At 40.8% G+C, this 22,809-nt stretch overlaps 1 protein-coding gene across 1 annotated transcript in view; it reads right to left on the reverse strand.

Moving 5' to 3' along the window:
* The window catches only part of ELP3 (elongator acetyltransferase complex subunit 3), a 90,794-nt gene that overhangs the window by 35,378 nt on the left and 32,607 nt on the right, over positions 1 to 22,809 (reverse strand). Inside the window, exons 9-10 of the mRNA XM_069805501.1 lie at positions 19,664 to 19,790; positions 3,542 to 3,735 (exon numbers count right to left, since the gene is read on the reverse strand). Coding sequence (XP_069661602.1) covers positions 3,542 to 3,735; positions 19,664 to 19,790 — 321 coding nt within the window. The remainder of the gene's footprint in view (positions 1 to 3,541; positions 3,736 to 19,663; positions 19,791 to 22,809) is intronic.

The raw sequence follows: 22,809 nt of genomic DNA on the forward strand, positions 1-22,809 counted from the left end.
TCCAGAGTCAGCTATGAAATAGTAAATGAAGTCCTGCAAATAAAAGGTAGATTACAACATACAGTAACTTGAGCCTCTCTCATCTGCCTACCAGGGAGAAACCTAAATTAAAATATGAATGTGAAAAATAAGCTTTTTAAGAAAGAGAAAGCGAGAAATAGGTTTTCCATTCCCACTTCAGATTACGGCAGGCTATTTAAATAAGTACCCTGTGTGCATCATGAGTGTATGCACTAACTGCCTATTTCGAATAGCCACAAGACAGCATTGCACCAGTGGTTTTAGGACTTGTTAAAACGCTAAACAAATTCAGGGATACAGGGGATTAAATCCTGACCTTATTAAAGTTAATAAGCAATTTGCCAGAAGCTTCAACAAGGCCTATTTAATCTTCTATTTTTCAAACATTCTGTGTTACTTAGGACACTTGTGAAGCAGTTGATTGAAGCACACAGTGAAAGTCTAAAGACCTTGAGTCTGCTCTCAGCTCTGACTTACTACATGATCTCGGTTGAGTAAGGCATTTCATTTCTTCATACCTACATCTCCCCATCAGTACAGTGAAAATAACATTCAGATGAAACACTGAGATACACGAAAGAAAAAGTCTCAAGGTGTGTGACACTACTTCTGTCATTTCATGCCTTCTCACACAGCAATGCACTTCAGTGACAATGAGGTTCACAAGCATTCAGGAAAAATACAATATTAAGCATCTCTGACAGTTACAAAACACCCTGGAAAATATAGTCTCCTCCAACCAGCCATTAGCAACAGCATCTTTTTTTTTTTTTTTTTTTTAAAAAAAAACAACCCAACATATTTTACCTGGTTTTCTGAAGCAGAAAGAGTTCTACAGTGTTTTGTCAGTGACACCTTTCCCATGCTCACCTGACTCATTAAACTGATTATTTTGAGCATGTGATGGACTACAACAACATTGAGTCCCTTATGTTTCCTCAAAACCTGGTACTAGGGAACAGAGATCCCAAACCGTGGTCCTAATAAGGAAGGGCATAGAGAGCTGTCTTCTTCTGGTGGTGTTTGCTGGAAAACCTGAATGCATATACCAAACAGCCAGTCAGTATGCAGAGACTTTGGGACAAGTAGCCGTCCAGGGCACAAGCTGAATCCAAAAGGACTGTGGAAATAGAGCCTGAAATGCAAGATGTGAAGGATGGAGGACTCACGGCAGCAGGGAGATGGAAAGGGCTGGGGGCAGCAATGGAGAAAGGGAAAAAAGTTGCTTGTCCTCAGTGAAGCAGTGTTGGGAACAGGCCACAAATGTTTTAGGAAATCTGGCTTTGTTCATTATTCTGTTACAGAGTCACACAATGGCCCTGAAAGCAATTTAGATCAAAGTAATAGCTTTCGGACTTTGCACTGGAGGTGTAAAAATCTGTAATCGCCACGAACAAGTTTCAGATAACATGAGCCGGTCAGTAAGAAAACAGCTATTCCACTGGAACATAATAACTGACAACCGGATGACAGCTGGATGGAGGCTGCTGCTGTTGACAGAAGAAATCAGTCAAGCTCAGGCAAATCAGCACACCAAGCAAAGACTTTTCCAGGCCTGTGTTCCTTAGAAGACCTGCTAGGCTGCAAACTCATGCTGTCCTCTAAGAATAAACCTGTTTGTTTTAGATACGATGCTATGGTGATAGCATCATGAACAAATGGGCCATTGCATCTGTAGTGGAATTGATGAAGAAGATGTGCAGGGAGAAAAGGTAGGAGTTTTGCCTTTAATAATGCTCCTACACATGATGTGAAAAGCCTGGGGGATTACCAAGGAGATATTTCCTGTAAGCCATGTTTTGCTTTCTTCATCAGTATCACATCCTTCTTCTGAGTGCTCAGCTACAGCCACCAGTTTCTCACAGTAACAAAGACCTGAAGAAAGGATCTCCTGGTCACTGAAACTATGTCTCAATTACTACAGACTGCTGTATCACAATCACATTCATAAACCTAATCAAGCTTCACCATAGCCATATTTAGCTTCTCTTCCCCTTTGGTAACTTTGGAAAGCTACTCCAGAATCTCAGTCCTGACCAAAAGTTCCCAGCTTCCTGCCTTGTTTTCTGCAAAGCTACTTATTTTGTCCTCCGCCCAAATCAATGTTCCTATTTATTAAAAGGCTATTTTCTTTCTCTCATAGATTTACAGAGGTCATTTATGTCCACAGCTATCCTTCAAACAAAAGACTGATGCTCCTCTGCACATATTTCCACAGTTCATTTTCTTGAAGATGAGGATTATTCCAGACAAGGTCTTTCCAAAGCCTTGTCTGGCTGCTGGATTAATACTTTCATCTCTAAAAAGAGTTATACTGAAAAAAATGCTTTTCACAGCTGCAGTCACCAGTGGCTTATTGATATTACAGACCGAGACATTAAGAACTTCTCCTCCTCTGCTATTTTCACATGATGATCCCATGGTTTGCAGCAAAACCCCCTCCAAGTTTGACCTCAAACTTCCCTGAACTGCATCCCATCCCATCTCTGTCACTCTAGCTTCACCACCACCAGATCCTGCTTGTGCATCCTCTGTCTTTCAATGACGCTTCCCAGACCTGCAAGGTTTCCTCAGCATCCTATTATTTTTGTGTCACTGTAAATAAATATAATTTTGAGCAAGATTAGTTTGTAAATGGATGTTTGAGAAACTCCACTAATAACCCTGAGTCCATACTTTCTTTATCAAAGCTACCCAGCATTTCTTGCCTTCAGCCACTTTCTTCCCTACCATGTTTCCCTGCTTATCCCCACTCCATCACATTTCTGATAGGGCACAAAATCAAATGCCTCAGAGAACTCCAGGCAGGTAAGGTCTAATGCACAAGGCTTTCTCATTCGGCGTGCTCTTGGAGAACTAGGCATTGGCGCTGTTTCCAGCTCATGTAGCTGGAAGCCAACTGAGTATTGTCTGCACATGCAAAAATAGGCAAGTATGCTATAAGCCTCCCTTCCTGTTATCAGACAGATTTAGAAGATAAAAGAAGAAAAATAATCCAGGGAAGACTCCACGCTGAAAATACAGCGCTAAATGGAAGTATTATCTATTGTTCTGGGAGGTGAGTGCTGGAAGTAATGGTATTACCATAGTATGTGTATGAAAACCCTGCAACACCCACAGGGAAAGAAAGGAAGTCTATAGCCAAAAAAAATGACACACCTCACAGCTCCTGCAATAGATATAGGAAACTTCACCTACAGCCAAGAAGCAATTATCCATCAATGTCATTAAAGTACTGTGTGCTGCATCCTATGCTCTTGTCTGACTGGCAGCGAAAGTGGGGCCTCCAGAAGCCCTGAGGTTTCTGGGTGCATTATAGAAGCAGTTCAATTTAAATAGCTTCTCACTCTACTTGGCCTTTCCCATTCTGAATAGATAGGAAGCAGTTTTAAAAATCTTTAGTACATTAATGATTAAGCCTGAAAAATAATAAAAGCCTGAGTCAGATCTCGCTGTAATTAAAGTAAGAATCCCTCCAAGTACAATAAATCAATATACAAGGCCCACCACAGAAAATTACCTCTGAACACGGTACACACGTGTCCATGGTGGGACGAGGGCCAGGATTCTGGCCACCAGATCCACAAGAGTGCTGGGGGGGTAGCTCTTGTATCTTCCAGTCTTCCAGAGCTCATACAGACCAGTGCCACGGATCACTAGTGTCGGATACAGCTTCATGCCGTCTGGGCGAAAAGCAGGATTCTCAAAAAACTCCTGCAAAAGTGGAACAAAAAAATGCAAGTCAGGGCAAAACAAACTACATTTCCTGGGGCTTCAGAGCCCGAACAAAACTTACAATTGTCTTTTACAAAATCTTGAGTTGCCAGTATTTTCTGGTTTATGACATTATTTGAAATAAAGAGTATGTTCTAGATTTAAAGAGAAGGCCACTAAAGAAAAAAAAAAATCCAGATGACAATGCTATGAGTCAAATCTGTACATTGCTTCTACCTTTCAGCATGAATTCAATAGATATTGCACCATTTATTGTAACAGACTCTGCTCAGAATTAGAATAATAGAAGTGAGTGTACTTATCTTCAATCTCAGCAGACCACATTTAGAGATTAATCAATGTGTCTGAGACACATCATTTGAATAGCAATGAAGAAAAACAGATTTATTCTACAATGATGTTCTGAACAATCCTAGAGAATGGGAGGGTAAACTGTATCTCCTGCTAACTCCTATGACTAAATCCCAGCACAGAACTGCAAATTGATCAGCACTAGCTTGCACAACACAACAATCACATTGGTTTTTTGCAGATTGAATTTCAGTAATGACAATTAAAATAAAATCACTTACAAAAAAAATCAAAAACCACGCAAGGCACCCTGAACCAAGCAACCACTAAACTGACTTAAGCAATGACATGGCCCTCATTGTAACAGCACCTACAGGCCCGATCTAATACTGGATTGGACTGTTGCACACTTGAAATCCACCGCTTGATCCCTCTCCAGCATAGTATTCTCACAGTAATAATACTAAAAAAATAATACAAGTTTGTTAAGCTGAGTTAATGGCAGGCTACCATGGTCCCACCAGTTGCTGTGCTAGGTTTGGTAGTCACCAGCACTTCGCTGAAGTGCTTCAACACATTCATGCAGCCCAGACCCACTCAGACATTTTGCTGTTTCCTACCACCGCTGTGTGTCAAACCAGCTCCTGGAGTGCTCCAGCAAGGCCTGGCGTTGGAATAAAGTCCCATTAGCAGCCTGCTGGGAGCAGGACCTCCCCACCTGGGCAGATCTAAGTGGCTCTGTTGGCTCACCGTGCTTCACAAAACCATACTTCAACACAATAAAAAGCAGCAAACGGACTGCTGCTAGCTTAAGCACACCAAAGTGGATCTGCACAGACTCGAGTGCATGCTAGATCCAGCGCAAGGACGGGAAGAGGCGAGCAAGGTCAGAGAAACGGCAGGACCACGTCAACCCAGGCCCTTTCTGGCAGACTCCCTGCCAAAGCCTGCGGCCGGCTCCAGCAGCCTCTGCCCTGCACACCCGCACTTCTGTGCCACCCTACCTGCTGTGCAGCTACAGAGAAAAACAGACCGGAGAGCTAATCCAGCTGAAAAAAGAAACCAGTCAAAAAATATCTTTTCCAGGCAGCCTCTTAAGCCATTTATACACATCCTCCCAGAGAGGCAGGGATAACTGAGTCAGTTTAAGAGACAAAACAAGGTCTGGACCACGGATAAAGTCACAGAATAGTTTGGGTGGGAAGGGACCTTTCAAGGTCATCCAGTCCAACCCCCTGCCATGGGCAGGGACATCTTCAACTAGACCAGGTTGCTGAGAGCCCCATCCAGCCTGACCTTGAATGTTTCCAGGGATGGGGAATCAACCACCTTTCTGGGCAACCTGGGCCAGTGTTTCACCACCCTCAGCGTAAAAACTTTCTTCCTTATATCTAGTCCAAATCCGCCCTCTTTTAGCTTAAAACCATTACCCCTTGTCTTATCGCTACAGGCCCTGCTAAAAAGTCTGTCCCCATCTTTCTTATAAGCCCCCTTTAGGCACTGGAAGACCGCTATAAGGTCTCCCCAGAGCCTTCTCTTCTCCAGGCTGAACAACCCCGAGTCCACACTGCCGCTGCAAAATTAACTGTCAAATCCTGGATTCATGGTCTGATGAAGCTTCAGCCATCACCATTCCAGCAGCACTGCTGGCTTAAGGAGCAGTAATTCCCAGATGGCCCCATAAAGAAAAAAAACCAACAACGCAAGGAGGAGGTAGTGGTTTTAAGTTTTGCAGGGTTGTTTTAACTCGGATCAACTGACGGACTTGGGTTACCTGCAGCTTTGCAAAATGGTTGTGCCAAAAGCTGCTGCTGCTGAGAGAACCCCATCCAGGCACAGCCTTGTTGTGCTCACCTCGTTACAGAATTGCTAAACAAATTGGTTCACGCAGAAAGTGAGACCCACATTCCCCACCCTCAGCCTCCTGGAGGGATAACTAACTTATTTCTCGTCAAACTGTATCCAAGACACAAGACCAACCACCCCAGACAGGTAACACACCTTGTATCCCATTAAGCTGCACTATCAGTAAAGTAAATGGTTTACAAGGAAGTTGGCCAAAGGCAGATAAAGACAGTTGACTCTGAACCCCAGCGTCAAGGTGCTCACTCTGGAGCGTGCATAGGTATAAGGTTGGTCTCCTCCTTTCCTCAGATCTGTTTATGCACTCCATAAACTCTCCTGTTCATCATGAATCTCCCATCGCCACCGTGAGATGAAAAAACATACTTGTCTTGGCAGCTCCATGAAATAATAAATCATCATCATCACCACCTCTGAGGATAGGACATAAATGGTGTATTCGGAGACACCCTGGGCTGGTTTCTGCTGCAGCTCCACAGGCAGCAGATGTGATGGCTCCCTGCCCTGCCCACGCTGCCAGCCACGTCGTCCTGTTCCTAACCTTGTGCCAGCTCCGATTCCTGATGGACCCTTGACCAGGATGACTCACGTCACTGATGCAGGAAAACCCAACATGCGTTTTGGGGAGAGCGCTTTTCTTCTTTCAGCATTGGGCTGGGTTATGGAGTGGTCTATTGAGCACCGTTGATGAATCCTAGAATATCTCAAGTTGGAAGGGACCCATAAGGATCACCGAGTCCAACTCCCAGTATGGAAGTAAGGTCAGAAACAGGATCTACCCCCATGTGACAGCAGGGGACCATTATGTCTGCTTAACGCATCTCTTGGAAGCCTGTGTCCTCCCCTCTGCCCCGAGGGTTCAGTTTGACTTTGCAGGTCAATACTGTCGTTGGCGGCTGTCAGAGAAGGCAGATATGCTTTGCTCTTGGCTGACCATTCTTACCACATCTCCAGTGCTGGCCCTAGGGTGCATCTGATGCTCAAGATGCAAAGAGTGGGAAAAAGAGAAAAAAGATATATCACTGGACTAATTTTGAAACCAGCCAGCTGAAGCAGGCATGTTACCCAAAGTCATATAGCATATGAGGTAGCATAAGGTCAGAAAAAGAATTCAGAATCCTGTTGTCCTGGAACAACCCAAAACTTCCATCTTTTCTGGGTGGTTAGAGGTGCTCTAATGTAAAACAAAGCAACTGTGAAAGAAGGAATAAGAAAATCGTGTAAGAGGTCATTGTTCTGACAAGCGAAGCTCTATGGCCAAGTGGCACTGAAGAAGAGAAAGACATTAAGGTGAGAAGGCAATGATGCTTCCCCAGTGAGATACAGGAAGGTAAATAAACCACTCCAGCAAGGAGAAAAGGCTTCCAGTAAGGTTACGTATTAATATTCGCAACAATACTGAACCAAATGCAAAAGCGTGTATGATTCACCAGGCAGAATATTTAAACATTCACTGATTTACATTGCAGATTAAAGGCAAAGGCATCAACACAGCACTAAGGTTAAAGCCATCCCGCAGTCAAAGGCAAGGTCAGAAGTTAAGGTTTCTAATCACATTGTCAATTTTGCCACTTCATACATACTGCATATTAAGCTAGCTGATAATGCTACTCAATATTTCAGTAATGCTGCCATTAAAAAAGCAACAGATTTTCATATTTATTTCTTAAACTATTTCTCAAAATATCCCTCAAGTTTAATTATTTCAAAAGTAATTAATTTCAAACAATACAACAAAGCAGTGTCTCCTTTTTTTCCTGAACCTCTTTTTCCAGCAGTAAACTTTAAATAGTTTCTGTAAATCCCAATATTTAAAGGCTTAACCTTTTCCCATTTACAAACAGCTTTGATTAAGTCTCTCATGAAACAAAGGAACTATAAAATGCCAACACATGCCAAGCTTTAGTAAGAATTGTAGCCTTTTCTTTTTTTAATTAGACCCCTTAAAAGGTGTCTTCAGCTGATAAAAATGTTCAGAATAGTTTACTGCCAAAACAAATTCAATCCCTAAAACAACATTTGTTCCAGAGACCACCATCCCTAGCATCACTGGAGTCAACAGGAGGCTTTCCATCAGCTCTAGCAAGCACTCAGTCAGAGCTTAAATCCACGTCTGCTAACGCACTGTGAAGTTGGAGGTTAAAGGTGACCCAGAGAGAAAGGATCCCTACGTACTTCCAGCCTTTTTGAACCACTTGAGGATGCAGCATAGTGCTCTCACATGCATGAATATTCTAAACGGAAGCACGTACAACTTCAAAGCTACTAAACCAATTTTCTTTGAACTTCAAGTTTTCTCCCCCCTAGCTAAAGACTGTAAGCCAACTAGCATTTAACACGTCTTGTATCATAAAGATGGATGCTAGAGTAAAATTTTAAAGTTGTGCATGTAGATGATGGACATGACGTGAGAGATTATCATAGTGGTTTAATTGTAATAAAAAAAAAGGTCAATTCAGATCAGCTGAAACGTAAGTGATCTGGAGGTTCATAAACACGGGCCTTTTCATAGCCTAAAATAACGTTTCTCATAACTTCACCCAATTTATGTGGTATTAGAAAAAAGTTGAGTACTTTCTCACGGCAAATAATATAACAAGTAACCAGAGAATCATGGAATTCACAATTTTTTTTGCTTCACCTGAGCTCCATTAAACATACTTTACTTGTAGGAACAGCTGCTCTGTGAATTACAAACAATGAATCTTAATAAGATCCCATCAACACACATTCAGTCTACAAGGTTATACAAGTTAGCTGCTAACATGTTTTATGAGAACAGTAATTGATTTTACTAGCATATGCCTTTGTTGTAGAAGTTCCCTGTTATTAAAGCTAATGGCATCTATAGGATCCATTCATCCACCACCTCATAAACTCACTGCCACTATGAATAATCAGGGTCCAACGGGTGTAAAATTAGTCATTTAGATGCCAAGAAGCCACTGATTTTTCCATCAAGGCAGACATATCAAAGTGCATGATGGAATACTTTTGTCCAACTCCCACCAATTGCTTTGAGACTTAAAAATTGCATGACATTGTAATTACCGTCCAAGAAAACAGACATTAGTTGAAAACCAAAAGTCAACATAACACTATGTGAACCAAAAAAAGATCAGAATATAAGAAGAGATTGAATCAGGAGATGAAGTCCTGAACTCAAGCATTTCACTTTCCTGCGTGTTTGCAATAACCTTTATAACAGAGAACCTTTTAGTCACCCATGTATCTGTTCAGAGTTGCAACAGGAAGGTCAAATGATTTGGGATCATAATGAGACCACACAGCGGTCTGCTCCCATTCTCAAGTTCAGTAATAGCACAACTCAGCCAATATTAAAAGATTATGCCTTACAGTTTTAATCAGATTTTACTGACCACTTTAAGTACAGAACAAATTAGAAACGTGTTTTGAAGACACCCAAAAGCTGCAGTTCTCCAAAAAGAGAAAAATATTATTTTATGGAATTCCACTTCATCTTTTTACAGACCAAAGACTCAGTTGCCATCTTTAATCTTCCTGCTCTCAGTATGTTCAACCCTTCTAGGAGATAGCAGTTATAGGATAAGCACAGCAATTTTTTAAAGCAATTTACTAAAATGTCAGGATTTGTTAAAAATAAAGGCCACCAAAATCTATTTTTTAATGACTGTCCACTAGCAATCAGGTGCCACTCAACCTGATTCTTGAACTCGTTCCTTTACTGTAGTCCCTGCATGATACAGATGATTAAATTCATGTCCGACTACATTAAGATGAACATTATCTTAATTCTCCATATTACAGCATTCCTTATCTCCATCAGCTGTATTATTTATAACTATGAATACTGGTAGCACTTGAAAGCTACCGCGTTGAATGACACTTCCAACTCTACAGGGAATGAACAATCACTTAGTAGTTTAATTATATGCATTAACAGAAGCTTGTGGCTCAAAAATGTGGCTCCATTTTAACTCTAAATTTGCATTTTCCCCTCTTTCTTGTAAATGCTAGTCTAATTAAAATGTAATGATAGTATCTGCATTCACTGATACTGACAATGGCCTACTGACTGAGAAGTATGGACTAAATTCTGCCTTTTTACTTGCCTTTTGCAGCAGCCTGGGAACACACACATCGTCAAGCACCAGTTGTCACCTGGGAAGCAGGGAAATGCAGTGCCAACAGCAAGCTGAGAAATGGTCATTTTAAAGTCACTTAACGTCAATATCTTTCAATTATGTGACCTTAGACTTCCTATTAAGTTACCAGAAGATAGTAAGATACTACTTGTTAGCTGCTCTGAACACCATCTGTTTGCAGACTCTGACTTGTGATAAATGAGAAAGTTTTAGATCTAGCTCACCAAGCAGTGGGATAACGATGAAAAAGAATCATATTTACCATGATGCATATTATAAGTGCATATATGTTACATACTGCAGTTGTATACACGCTATGTGCAAAATCAGCAGAGCACACGTGAACACGAACACAACACAGAACATACAGAGATGATAGGGCAGATCAGCCCTCTACGAAAGGGAAGCAAACTCTCTAGCATTTCACCTGCGGCAAGCTGGAGCTTGTTCTGCTAACTGCATGCACACCCACTCTTCAAGGTATCTTTACCTGACACTTATTTTAAATACATAGAATTAAAATACAATTGAAACATTTTTCTAATATAACCTGGGGAATTCCCAAAGTTGCCTTGGGTTTATATAAAGATGGTATGTTGATATTACTTGTGCCAAATATACCACTATTTCAGAGGTCCATCGGGTGTTACGTATCCTCAAAGAGCAACACTTTCTGTCCGTTCAAATGTTCTTTGAAGGAGTGACTTGACAGCGCAATTAGTAAATCCTGTTGCTGAATCACTGATGTCCGAGGCAAACACAGTACAACATGGCAACGTTTTTAATTAGGCTCTTCTGAAATGCATATGTTACTTTATATATGGTGTCGTGAATCTCTATAAAATTGATTCAAAAGTGAATGAAAGGCAGAAATAAGTCGAGTCACTTCCGCACTCACAACAAAATCTCCTATAGATGTGACCATGGGGCAAAACATTTCTAAAGCAAATGACCCAAATTTCCAGCTTTCCTGAGAGCACCTGTAAAGCATCCTGCAATCCTGGGAGGAAAGACCATTTTCCGGTTAATTGTTATAATTTTCCTGACTATTGACAGCTATGTAATAAAATCTTTTCTGTTCCTGACACATTCAAGCTGTCATATTTCACGTAAATATGATTATGGAAACTACTAAGCCAAGAAAACAGTGACATAAAACCCAACGTTTCTGCCATGAGAGGGTCAGTTCTGTGATGGTGACCAGCATCTCTTTTTAGCACGTCCACCTGCAAATCTCTTCAACACTAGTATATATTAGTGTGCAGAAAAACAGCACATCAGAGATTGTAGCACAGTAATGCACGGTAGGTGAAACAGAAAAGTTTGTTTCATGTTAATTTTGCATATTCATTTTGCTAGTCTTCAAATTCCTGAAGGAAGACACTCAAAGTACTAGAGAAGTTTATCAGCAGCACATCGCTGCAGACCTTGATATGTCTTACTGAACTATTACAATAGTGCAAATTAACAAAAAACCATATGGTTTTGGTTGCTACTTAAGACTAATCTATACACTTATTTTAGGATGTTCTATATTGCCTCATATGTAGACTTTGAATGTCAAGTAAGAAAAGTGGATTTGCCTGCTAACGTCCAGAGTGAACAGTGTAAAGGACCTTGTAACTCGCCCTCCAACATGCAGGAAGCCTTTACACCTCCTCCCTTCCCCAACAGCCTCAAAAACCCCAAATCCACATGCCAAAGGGAACTTTTCCAAAAGTGTCTAACAAGTGAATTCTCACGATCTCCAGCTTCAGTAAGAAAACATTAAACCCATCACATTGAACCCAGAAACAAACTGCTCGAGTTGCAAAGCAACTGTTACGGTAGAGACAAATTAACTGACAGGAGCGTTTAGTCCACAGATGTGAAGCTGTCTTCAATGAGTTATTTACCAAGACTATGCACCCCAGTGTCACAAATACCCTAATTCTCTACGTGGTATAGGAAACCGCTGCTGCCGGACAAGGACGGAACATGCCTGCCTCCCATCCCATCCCTCCCATGGTCTCTTTTTACCCCTGGACTGTCAGGATCTACAGGTTGCCTTCTAACACTCTGTTGGAAAGTTGCTCCTTCCAAGTTTGCACAGAACTTACCTCAAGGAGATTGTAGACTGCAACAGTCCCTGGCGCTGCTATAATACAACTCAATAAGAAGAAGAGACATTTAACATTTGGGAGAGGCCTTGGGCATCAGCAGCATGACCTTGGAGCGTGGTTTTGACTCCTGAACACAGTATCTATCTGAACACCAAGACAAATCTCTCCAGATTGTGCTCACTGCACCGAGCAGTCCCATCTGCTTAGTCTTGCAGGTGCTCCAAGTGAGTCTCCATTTATTACGCAGTTTTGGAGGAACCCATGAGAATACCTCAATCAATTTGCTGTGAAGTTTCACCTTCACTTTTACCAAGCACAGAACTCTGGTCTTCATGTTTCTGGAAGGGTCAGCTTTCCCCTAGGGCTAAGTACAGGAAATATAGCATTTTTCATTGTCTTAAGTACACAATTTTTGCAACACAGACCCCTGTAAAGCATGTCTTCTACCCTAAAAAACATTGAGATCAGCAACTCCGTAATGTTTTTGATAATTTAATCCTCCTTCATCAGACCTCTCCTTTCCATAAGGAGCATCAATACAACCATGTGCTCTCTCCCACTCCACTCAGCCCTGCAAAAGCTTCTCTCATTTATGTTCACAGCAAAACCATTATGCTTTTCCAGTATGCTTTTTTATCGAAAAAAACCCAAACCCCCAAAACAACCCTCCCAAAACCACACAAAACCAACAACTAAGTCCTCAAAAACTTAATTTGGACACCATGGTTTATCCACCCTGATGACAAGCATTCAGTTGCTGATGACGATTTGACGCTCTCTTTGCCTAAATGCCTGGCAAATTTTAACTCTCTGTCCAAGACACATCCTTTTATTCCTGTGCTCCTTTCCATTTGCCTGTATGTTCCCAGCCATATGCTCATTATTGACTTCAGCAGCAAGGGGCCTTAGTGAAAGAGCCCCAGAAAATAACTTTTGAATGCTGGCATGAAAAACCACCACTTGAATAGACAGAGCGGCTGTATGAGCCTATGCAACACACAGTTGTTAAGCGCAGAAATGATCTTTTAGTTCAGGTAGAAAAAGGGTCTCAACTGTACCTTTATATTTAGCAGAGGCTTTTTCTGAATGGGAGGCTATTTTAAAGGTAGTGATTGTTATTATCATAACTTTTATGACTGGCACACTGGAGGAAAACACGTGTGCAGACAAAATACTAATTCAGAAAGACAAAGGAAGCAATCCAAGATCCGTAATAAATGCAGTTTTTCCACACAGCCTTGCAATTTATCATGTCCATACTAATGGTATAGCAGTATGTACTGTTCCTAGGCAGTACAATGCAATGTAGCAAAGATCACGCTGCTACTGAAACCGCCATCCTTTGCATTTTCTGGTTTAAATTGCATCACCCTATCCACATTATGCATGGATCCCCAAATGATGCAGAAGATAAAGGACCAGTTTTACTTGTGCTATTCAACTGATTCAGCTATTCTGCTCCTGCACAGTGGCACACCGAGGGCTGCAGCTTTAACTTCTACTTTTTTCCTATGTCGCACATACCCAGAGAGAAGTCCGACCCACTTTATAGGAAACGTACCCAGAGCTGCAGCAAACACACCCAGCGAGCCAGTAAAAGGTACTTCCACACAGACGCTGGAGAGGGAGAGAAGCTTTGCGCACACAATTCAACCATCTGCAGAAGTGGGTACACACTGGGGCTTTATGTAGATATTTTACCCACAGAAATATGCGCGCAGTTATCTGTGAAAACTGTTTCTAAAAATAGCCCGTTCCTTACTACCATGATTCTCATTAACATAAAAATTACCACAGCGTTGGCCCTAGTTCATGAAATTATAATTGTTTCCGAAGTGAAGAGCTTTTTAGCTCCAACAGTTACTAAGACTACAAGAGAAGCTCTAGTAACTGAAGGACCCATCTTTAAATACCACCTAATCTGTTTCAGCAAGCGTACCCATGAAAAAAAAAAGACAAGACAAATTTTCAGAGGTAATGCTGGCTACCTGCCAATAATAGTGTTTCAATGAGATGTTTGGTAGGAATTGAAAGCAAAATAATTTACCCCACTAAACATTTCAGAGCTGTATTTAAAAACACAGGTAATTGTCCTCCCAAAAGAATAATTAAAAAAAAATAATCAATGTAGATCAGCAATTTAACTGTCCTTTATTACAGTTATTAAAAGCTCCTGACAGAGGTGCAATATATTTCATTACAAACTTCATCTCCTTAATAAAAATGAGAGCCCTCAGGAAAAGTCTCCTTATTTACAGCTAAAGGCAATATAATAGTATTTAAAGTTTTACAATAACATCAAATACATTGCAAACAGAAAGAACACTCATATAACCCACTGCATTACTTGACCATTATTTTTCTCTCCTGTGTTCAACACACCCAAGAAGGCTGTAGCTCTCTGCATAACTTACACTTGGATCACAGATGCATCACGCATTTCACTAAAATTAGTCTATTTCTAGGAAATGCTTATTTTGCAACTCCTTCAGAAAAAAACCCAGCCTGACACATGACTGTAAGAAAAGGAACTTTTGCCAGACTAAAATCATTCAATGATTGCATTTTATTTAAAGAACGCAAGATTGGCTCTGCTGAATTGAACCAAAAATCTCTTCAGTCTGATACTTGTCTCCTGTAAGGACCAGTAAATGGCCCTGCCTATGCTTTTACCCTCATCATTTCATTAATACAAGACTCTAGATGGACAGAGTGAAGCCACAGGACCTCCTCATGGATCTCCTCAAGGAAAAAGAGCTTCTCAGCAACTGCAGGCCTATCTGATGTTTCTGGGCAGCATCCACCAACTCCCACGTGCCTTCAGAGCTGGAGGGTTCTGCCAGCAACTTGCTATGACACTTCCCACACTTGAAATTTCTAATCTTCTCACTCTCCTGCCTGTTTCCTTTCTTTTTTTCTGCTCCCCAGATTTATTTCATCTATGAGGGGTCTTTAAAGTTGTTTGAGATGGGCTTACAGCCATCCCTCCCAGAGGGCCAAGAAGAACAGCAACAGTAAATCATGCTTAGGCAAAGACCATAAAAATAAAATAAAGGCAAACATAGCAATATCATCTCCATTAATGAATATGTTACTAGCTTAATAATATTTATTCTAGAGTAGATAAAGTTTGTTGATTATACTATTGCCACTCAGTGGCTCTGCAGAAACAGAATGAGGAATTAGTAACAGCATCCTGGGAATTCTTTAGCCTCCTAAAGTTTTTGCTTAAATCCCAAGTTCTGCTTGGTAGCCCTGTTGGCAAGTGTGATTCATGAATCCTCCCAACCATTTACCCCTAGAGTCACCTCATCTCTCTCGTGCTACAACAGCAAAGCTGAGTGTTTATCGCGTTCCGCAGAATGAGGTGTCTGCTCTGGTAACAATTCCATTATTCCCGCTGAGTCCTTGATTTATTCTAGCTATTATTCTAATTATTTTCTCCGACCACCTGCTACGTGAGGCACTGTGAATCAGTCTTATCTGTTATGCTTGCATTTGCCAACGAGAAGTAGCAGTGTGTGTGTGTGCGTGTGTGTACATATAAACTACCTGACACTACTGGCACAACCGCATGGGTGGTGGGAGGAAGCAGAGCATACTCCCTCCCTGCAGCGTTTTCCCATATGTGGAATGGGGTGGAAAGACCTGAAGTAGAAAGGAAATCCTCTGAGGCTATAAAAAGAATCAATAATAAGGGAAGAAAAGAGGCATGATGGGGGAAGGAGAGGAGAAGCACAACATAACTGGGACACAGGACTCGTACATCCACTCTGTTTAAAAAAAGTAACTAATAATCTTCATGATGAAGGCAGGCAAAAAGCCAGTTGCCTGCCACTTACTGTAAAAAAGAATATATACATGTAACAAAAGATCTAACATACTCAATCCTATCAGTAAATTAAAGATTTGCATACTTATTAATAAACTCCCCAGGAAAACAGTTGTTAAACACAGCTTTGAAAACCTAGATAGGGTTGCAAAAGAGTAACTGATGGGCATCCTAGCTGCTGGACAGAAGAAGCAGGAAACACTTCCAAATCAATAGGTCATAAGGGACAGAAGCAATGTTACTCTTGAAACCATAATTATCTGTTCAATTTGAAGAAGCACCCAGTATTTTTAGTACACAGTCAGCACAATCAGCAAGTTATTACCTTCCCAGGAGAAGCCCCTGTATTTAATATATCAACTGGTAATGAAGGCAAGGTGCTTAGAACTCCTTCCAAAGTCAACTCAGCTCCTTTTTGTCCTGCCTTTCCCTGGTCTGAAAAGCACATGGCTAGAAAGGAGGTTAGCATCACAACAAATCAAGTTGTTTTTTTCCAAACTTATCTAGAACTACCACAAAATAAAAAAAAAATCTATAAGGATCCTTGATAAGCCACAGGTATCTGTCCCAAAAAGTCATAGGTATCTTCTAAGAAGATTATACATTTTAGGAGAATACTGTATAAAAGAGCACTACTGCTGCTCATGAACAGCTTAGTACTGTTGCAAGAACACAACAGATGCTCTCCACTTGGTTCCTCTCTTCACTCTCACATTATTTTTTGTCATAGAAGTGTCTAAATATTTACCAGCATGGACTAACATCTATACAGCACAACATAGAAATTAGCTGTTTTAATAACTCAAAACCATGATATAAAATGTTAGGTAGGAAACAGAGAATGTACTATCTAGCTGAATCCCTGAAAAAGAAGGAATTACTGTCTGCTGAATACTTCTATTATGTTCAGTAGTACAAGGCTCTGGGGAAGGGGAGGGGGGGCGCGCAGGAAGAATGGTTGTTTTTACCCTCTATTCTCTCCTATTTAAGACAAAGGATCTTTTAAAAATAAATTATAAAGCATTTAAGATAGTATGAGAAAGGCAGAGGAGAAGGGAAAAGGAAGAGGATAGTGGTCTCTTGTTTACCATTCCATCTTGAAACATGTCACAGTGATCCACAACCTCTCCACTCTCATTCCCTGCAGCTCCATTTTCTGAAATGCACAGCGATCACTTAGCCGGGCATCAACTCTGCAGCTGCCTCTTTCACACAGGTCTTTTTTCGTGTGCTGTCTGGTCTCAGATCATGGTGGGGACCCTATGCACCTCTCTAACACAGGCATTTTTGATTCCTTCTTCTCTCCTTTCCCATACTTTCTTCTCTAAAACAAGACACGTATAATTCTTCTCCATGTTGATGTGATCTATCACCTCTTCCCCACCAGCCTGCCTCCCCAACTCCCATTTTTCTTCCTCACTCTGCAGCATTCACATTACTTCTTGAGGGCTTCATCCTCCACACTGATTACTCATTCTCCAACTCCTCATCAGTATGTTCACTGGCATCAAATCTTAATTTGATCTGTGAGTCCTGCTTCATTTCTGAACTCATTAACAGGGCTGTCACTTGAGTTGGTCTTCACCCCATCAAGCTCTCTGTATTCTTGAATTCCCCTTCTTAACCTATCATCTGGTTTTCTTATTCCCCTGGTTAGCATATCTCTTTCCTGGCCCTCCAACCAGCCTTTTTGCCAATTCCAGCCCTTCAGCAAAAAAAAAAAATCTGATCTTATCTTAACCCTTCCTTTTCTAAATTGAAAAATTTCTTAATTCTCTTTGGACCTCATTAACATCTGCTCTCACTTTTCCCATTCTTCCCCATCACAACATGCAAATTCCTTCCTGCTGTGTCCCAAGGCTGGCCCACCATCAACATTGGTTTTCCCAGCTCCTAAAGCCAAGAGACTTCTCTGGCAGAAATAGTCTAAACCAGTTGACCTTCTCTGCTCTGTTTTCTCCTTCTCTTGCTTTTCTATCCTCAACTATTTTCCCAGCTTTCTTTTAGTCCCCCCTTTCACAATTCCAGCCTTTTCACATTGTTGTCTCCTCTTTCTGAAACCTTTGCCTTCTGCCTCTTCTATTTCTGCACAAATTGTCATAAATAAATTGACAAAATACAGCACGGCACAACCCTTCCCCTGACAAGCAGGGGAGCCTGCTGACCTGCAGAAACTGGAGGCAGTTCAGCGTCACTTGAAGTTATACCTTTTAAAGTGAGTCCCCAAATCTCCTGCAATGAAACAGGAGCAACTCCAGATCCGACAGTGGAAAAGCCTTAGCCATTTATCATGAATAAGCAGCAAAGAGCAATAATCAGTAAATACTTTCTATAGAAGCTCGTAATTCTGCATTAAATAATTCCTCCCTCTTCAGTTTTACATCTTGCAAATACCTTAGATTACTGTCTCGTCTTTGCTGGGTCTTACCCAAGGTTAGCTCTTTAAATCTTTTTGTCAGTATCACTACTCTTCCACCACAAATTCTCTCCAGCCTAATAGTACTTCACTAATGACAGGCCCACAGAGAACGCAGAACTACAGCTGTGACTTCATGAGATATTGAGTAAGGGACTCGGGTTCTGCTGTACCCTGCATCACAACTAATTCTATGAAAACACAGCTAACGTGATGTCCACCCTCCACCTCCTTCAGCATTATAAGAAAACAATCCAGGAGCAACAGAGTCTGGGGCAGGAATTTTGAGTTAACTTTCAGCTCTCTCACTGACTTCACCTCCAGTTTTGAGACTTTTACCCAGTCTCTCACTTTGTCACATGAACATAGTATTTGCTGTGTACCATGACATTATGTTTATTAAGAGTTCAAGGAATTCTGCACAAAACCCCTTAGAAAATGTACCTATCGCAGGTTTCGGAATTTCCTTCATGTACTGTACAACTGCATTTTCAATTGGTTCTTTCTAGACGTGCCTGTTTACAGCAGAGCAAGATAACCCTTTGCTTTCTGCCTGGACTTCTAATCAATCAATATATTCCATTGCATTAATAGCTTTTTAGTCCAGAAAGCACCTAGTCTGACCTTACACAAAAATATACCTGGGACTCCTGTGTCATGAATGCAATTTCTGAACTATTTTAAAAAGATGACCAATTTTGACTTAAAAAGAAAAAAATGTAATAATGAAAAAAAATCTACCATGCTACCAGGTAACGTGGTTAATTCCCTACACTGTTTACCATTTGCTCTTTATTCCTCATATCCATTTATGTAGAAATAATTTTATATTTTCTTCCACATCATTGATAAAGATATTGAATAGCACTGAGCCAAGAACAGAGGTGCTATATAATACACCTATATACTCTACTTTGCAATTAATTACCTTCGAGATAGTATGCTTTTAACTTTGAATCATGTACTATTCTAAATCCACGGAAAGAAAACCACCTTGGAAAAAAGTAAGAGCCCTAGTTAATATTGGAAGAGCTATATTCCACAGAGACCCGAGTGACTCAGTCTTTCATGAGGCAAGGATATAATTTTCTGGATGAAGTAGTTCAACAAATCTTTCTCACCCTCCACCTTCAAAAAATGAATTTTAAATTATTTGTCCTTAAGAAACAATTCTGGCCTGGATCATAACTAATAGCTGAGCTAAGAAAGAGAAGCAGCATGAGATGAAAAAGCTGGAATACCCTAGAAGCTCCCGGTTATTTTAAGGCATACTCACAACAAACTGGTCCATGTCTCTTTCAAGCCCCATGTTTGGTAGATCAGGCATCATGTGCGCCACTACTTTAAACCCGGCATCCTTGGCTAAGTGAAAAGACTCGCACACAGCCTTCACAGTGTGACCTCTGGGAAGAGAGGAAAGAGATTCAGGATCATACAGAAAAAGACACATTTTGATACATTTAATTGACATTCTCTAGGAAGCAAGAAGGGTTGAGTTTGGAACATGACTGCTAATAAAGTATAGTTTATACTAGGGGCTAAAAGTAATGCAGTTTGCCATTTCTATAGGAGGTGAACCCCACCAAGGCTACGGCTAGTCAAATCACAGCCCGAGAAACTTTGGAAAGCTGCTGAAATCCGATTTGTAAAGCAATGACACAAGTTGATGCCACAACACAAGCTAGGACACACTGCACTGAAGACTCTGTATAATCAGAACGAAGCATAACCAGAAACAAAAGCAACAGAAGAGCAAAAGGAGAAGGATGGGGGCTAAGTAAAAACAGCTAGCTAGAAAATCATTCTGCAACATGCTTGCCAAACTCTCAAGTACTCCATTTAGAGAAACATAAACTTGTCGACTTCCGAGAGGTGCCAAAGCTCCAAAACATAGCCTGGATTAGGACCCTTGAAGGATTTCATGTTCTTCTCCACTGACATCAAACCGAAGTAACTCAGGCTTGCTCTGCAGGAGATCGGGGTGAGTGGGAGCCCAAACGATGGCAAGAACAAAGACTGAATCTCAGTAACTCATTAGCCTCAAGCAAACCCCACTCTCCTCCCACCTCCATGGCTCAGGAGCCACCTTCTGCCTCCACAACAGCAATCGCTCACTACAACCAGCTATGAGGAGGTGCCCATCACATGTGAGCAGTCTTCCCACAAAGTCCTTGCTTTTGCTCTTCCCCAGCTGGGAAGGCTCTTCCACTACTAGCCGACATTTCTGGACATTTCTTTCCCTCAGCATCTGCCACCTTCTTCCCTCTCCAATCCCCATTTTCTTCCCGTCACACTTTCATACCAGTGCACCCCATCTTTTGGAATTCCTTGCCAAGAGATTAGCTCAGCAGTGACTCTTCTCCTCCATAGTCCTTTGGATGAAAAATTAACACCATCGGGCATGCCTTCTGCCAAAACCTAATGTTAACCAAACCAAACAGCTCTTTCCCTTGGTTTAAGGGCCTCTTCCTTCCTCCCTACTGGAAGATTCTGCCTCCGTTAAATCCCTACATGTAGTTTTAAGACTCTAGTTTTATTTATGATTTTTTTATAGAAGTATTACGGTGTTTTTCTGAGATTGTTCAAGGACAGCATTACTCAAGACCTTGAGTAGCCTGAGGGGAGTAAATGGAGACTTGCTTCATAAATAAAAATTATTTTCTTATTAGAAGTAGAATTTGAGCTGCATCAATAACTTGATTATTTGATGCCTAGATCTGTTCTTGAATATTTTTCTGCCTCACAGCCACCAAAAGCACTCAAAAACCTCACTAATGACTTATGGAACATAATAGAAAGTAATTTCCAAACAGTTAGCCTAATTGGTTGTAATCTGACATTTTGCTACAAGCAAAATATTAAAAGTTTAAAGCCAAAACACATCCCCCACAAAACAGAAGAACAGAAGCAAAATGAGGTCATTTCAAAAGAAAGAGAAACTTGAATCACCCTTCTCTAAAAGTATATTCCAATTCATTGTTCTAAAAAGTTGGAGGCAGATATCTGAGTGAACAGCCTGCATTCTCCCTGCTCTGAGACAGCCTGCAGCAAAGCCTTTTAGGAATTCTGCAAGCAGCTTTGAAAAGTGCCTTTAAAAATATAATTCTACACAGGATTACTTCTGAGTGAAATCAAGTCAGTAATATACTACTTCATTCTTCTTCTGATTCATCAGCAGGAAAGCAAGGGTTCATTAGCAAATGTACAAGCCAGAAGTGATGTACAGCTTTGAACGATTTATGGTACCAGCTCTGATGTGACAGACAAAACTGGAGGAAAACTGAAGATGACTGAAGTGATAGCTAAGTGAGGTTTTAAAGTTCCACCTCAGGATAGGACACCCTTAAAAGATTTGAGGTGAAAAAAAGGTTTTAAAAGCTGAAGAGAAATCAATTGTTAAATTTACAATCTGTGTCAGAATGAACTGTAAATGAATACGTCTAGCCTAAGAGCGAGATCTAGCTACATTCCTTAGTATGGATCTTTTCATTTGGAAAGCTCTGACATCTAGAGGAGGAAAGTACCACCAATAAATATTAGCTCTTAACTCTTGGACTACTTAATAACTGGCTTTTCCCGTCTACTGAGACCTGGAGCATGACCATTTCATAGCAGTGACATCCTGCACCATGCACCAGCAATACTATAGCTAAACCCACAGGGGGAAACTCATTTTGGATTCTTTCTTTAAGTCTCTAAAAGAAAATGTCCAACTTTTTCAGTTTTGCACTACTGCCTTTAAGGTAGGTATTAACAAAAATGTGCTTTTATTGAACCATAATCTCTCTGTCATTACCTATGATTATGGTTATTAAACATCTTTGGTAGGTGACTGGAATATGCAATAAGAATGAAAGCGAGTTGAATGAGTGTCAGAAGTGAAAAAACAAGAGAAAAATCACTTCTTTCAAAATCTCAACAGAATTATCAGACTTGCAATAAAAAAAAAAAGAAAAAAGATTGGCTTACTTGCCTGTAAAGAGGTGGGAAGAATGATATATTGCACACTCTCCTACGTAGGACAACTGTTCTTTTGGCCACAGGTCCAAGATGACAAGGAATAAGTCACAGGCCTCTTGCAAATATATTTTGCAATCCCTAGAGATACTGTATGCCTAGGATGACTGTGGTTAATCTATCAACAGGCGTTGTTTCTGGCTATGTCTCACCCTCTGTACTTGCCAGTGTCATCTCTCCTCTCCAATACTCAGCAGAAAAAGATATCCGGGGTAGAGAACATGCTGTTTGCTGGTAAAGTACCTCCAATAGATTATAATGCACTGTATCTACTCAAGGCTATAGATTATGAATTACATAGGATAAAAACTATGAGCTCTCCCTGGGCACAAGTTTCACTTCACAAAACTGAATTTATTTATAAAGCAATAAAAAAAATAAAAATTAAAAAAAAAGAGGTGTACG

The sequence above is a fragment of the Haliaeetus albicilla genome, chromosome 18, assembly GCF_947461875.1.
Source record: "Haliaeetus albicilla chromosome 18, bHalAlb1.1, whole genome shotgun sequence".
Lineage (NCBI taxonomy): Eukaryota > Metazoa > Chordata > Aves > Accipitriformes > Accipitridae > Haliaeetus > Haliaeetus albicilla.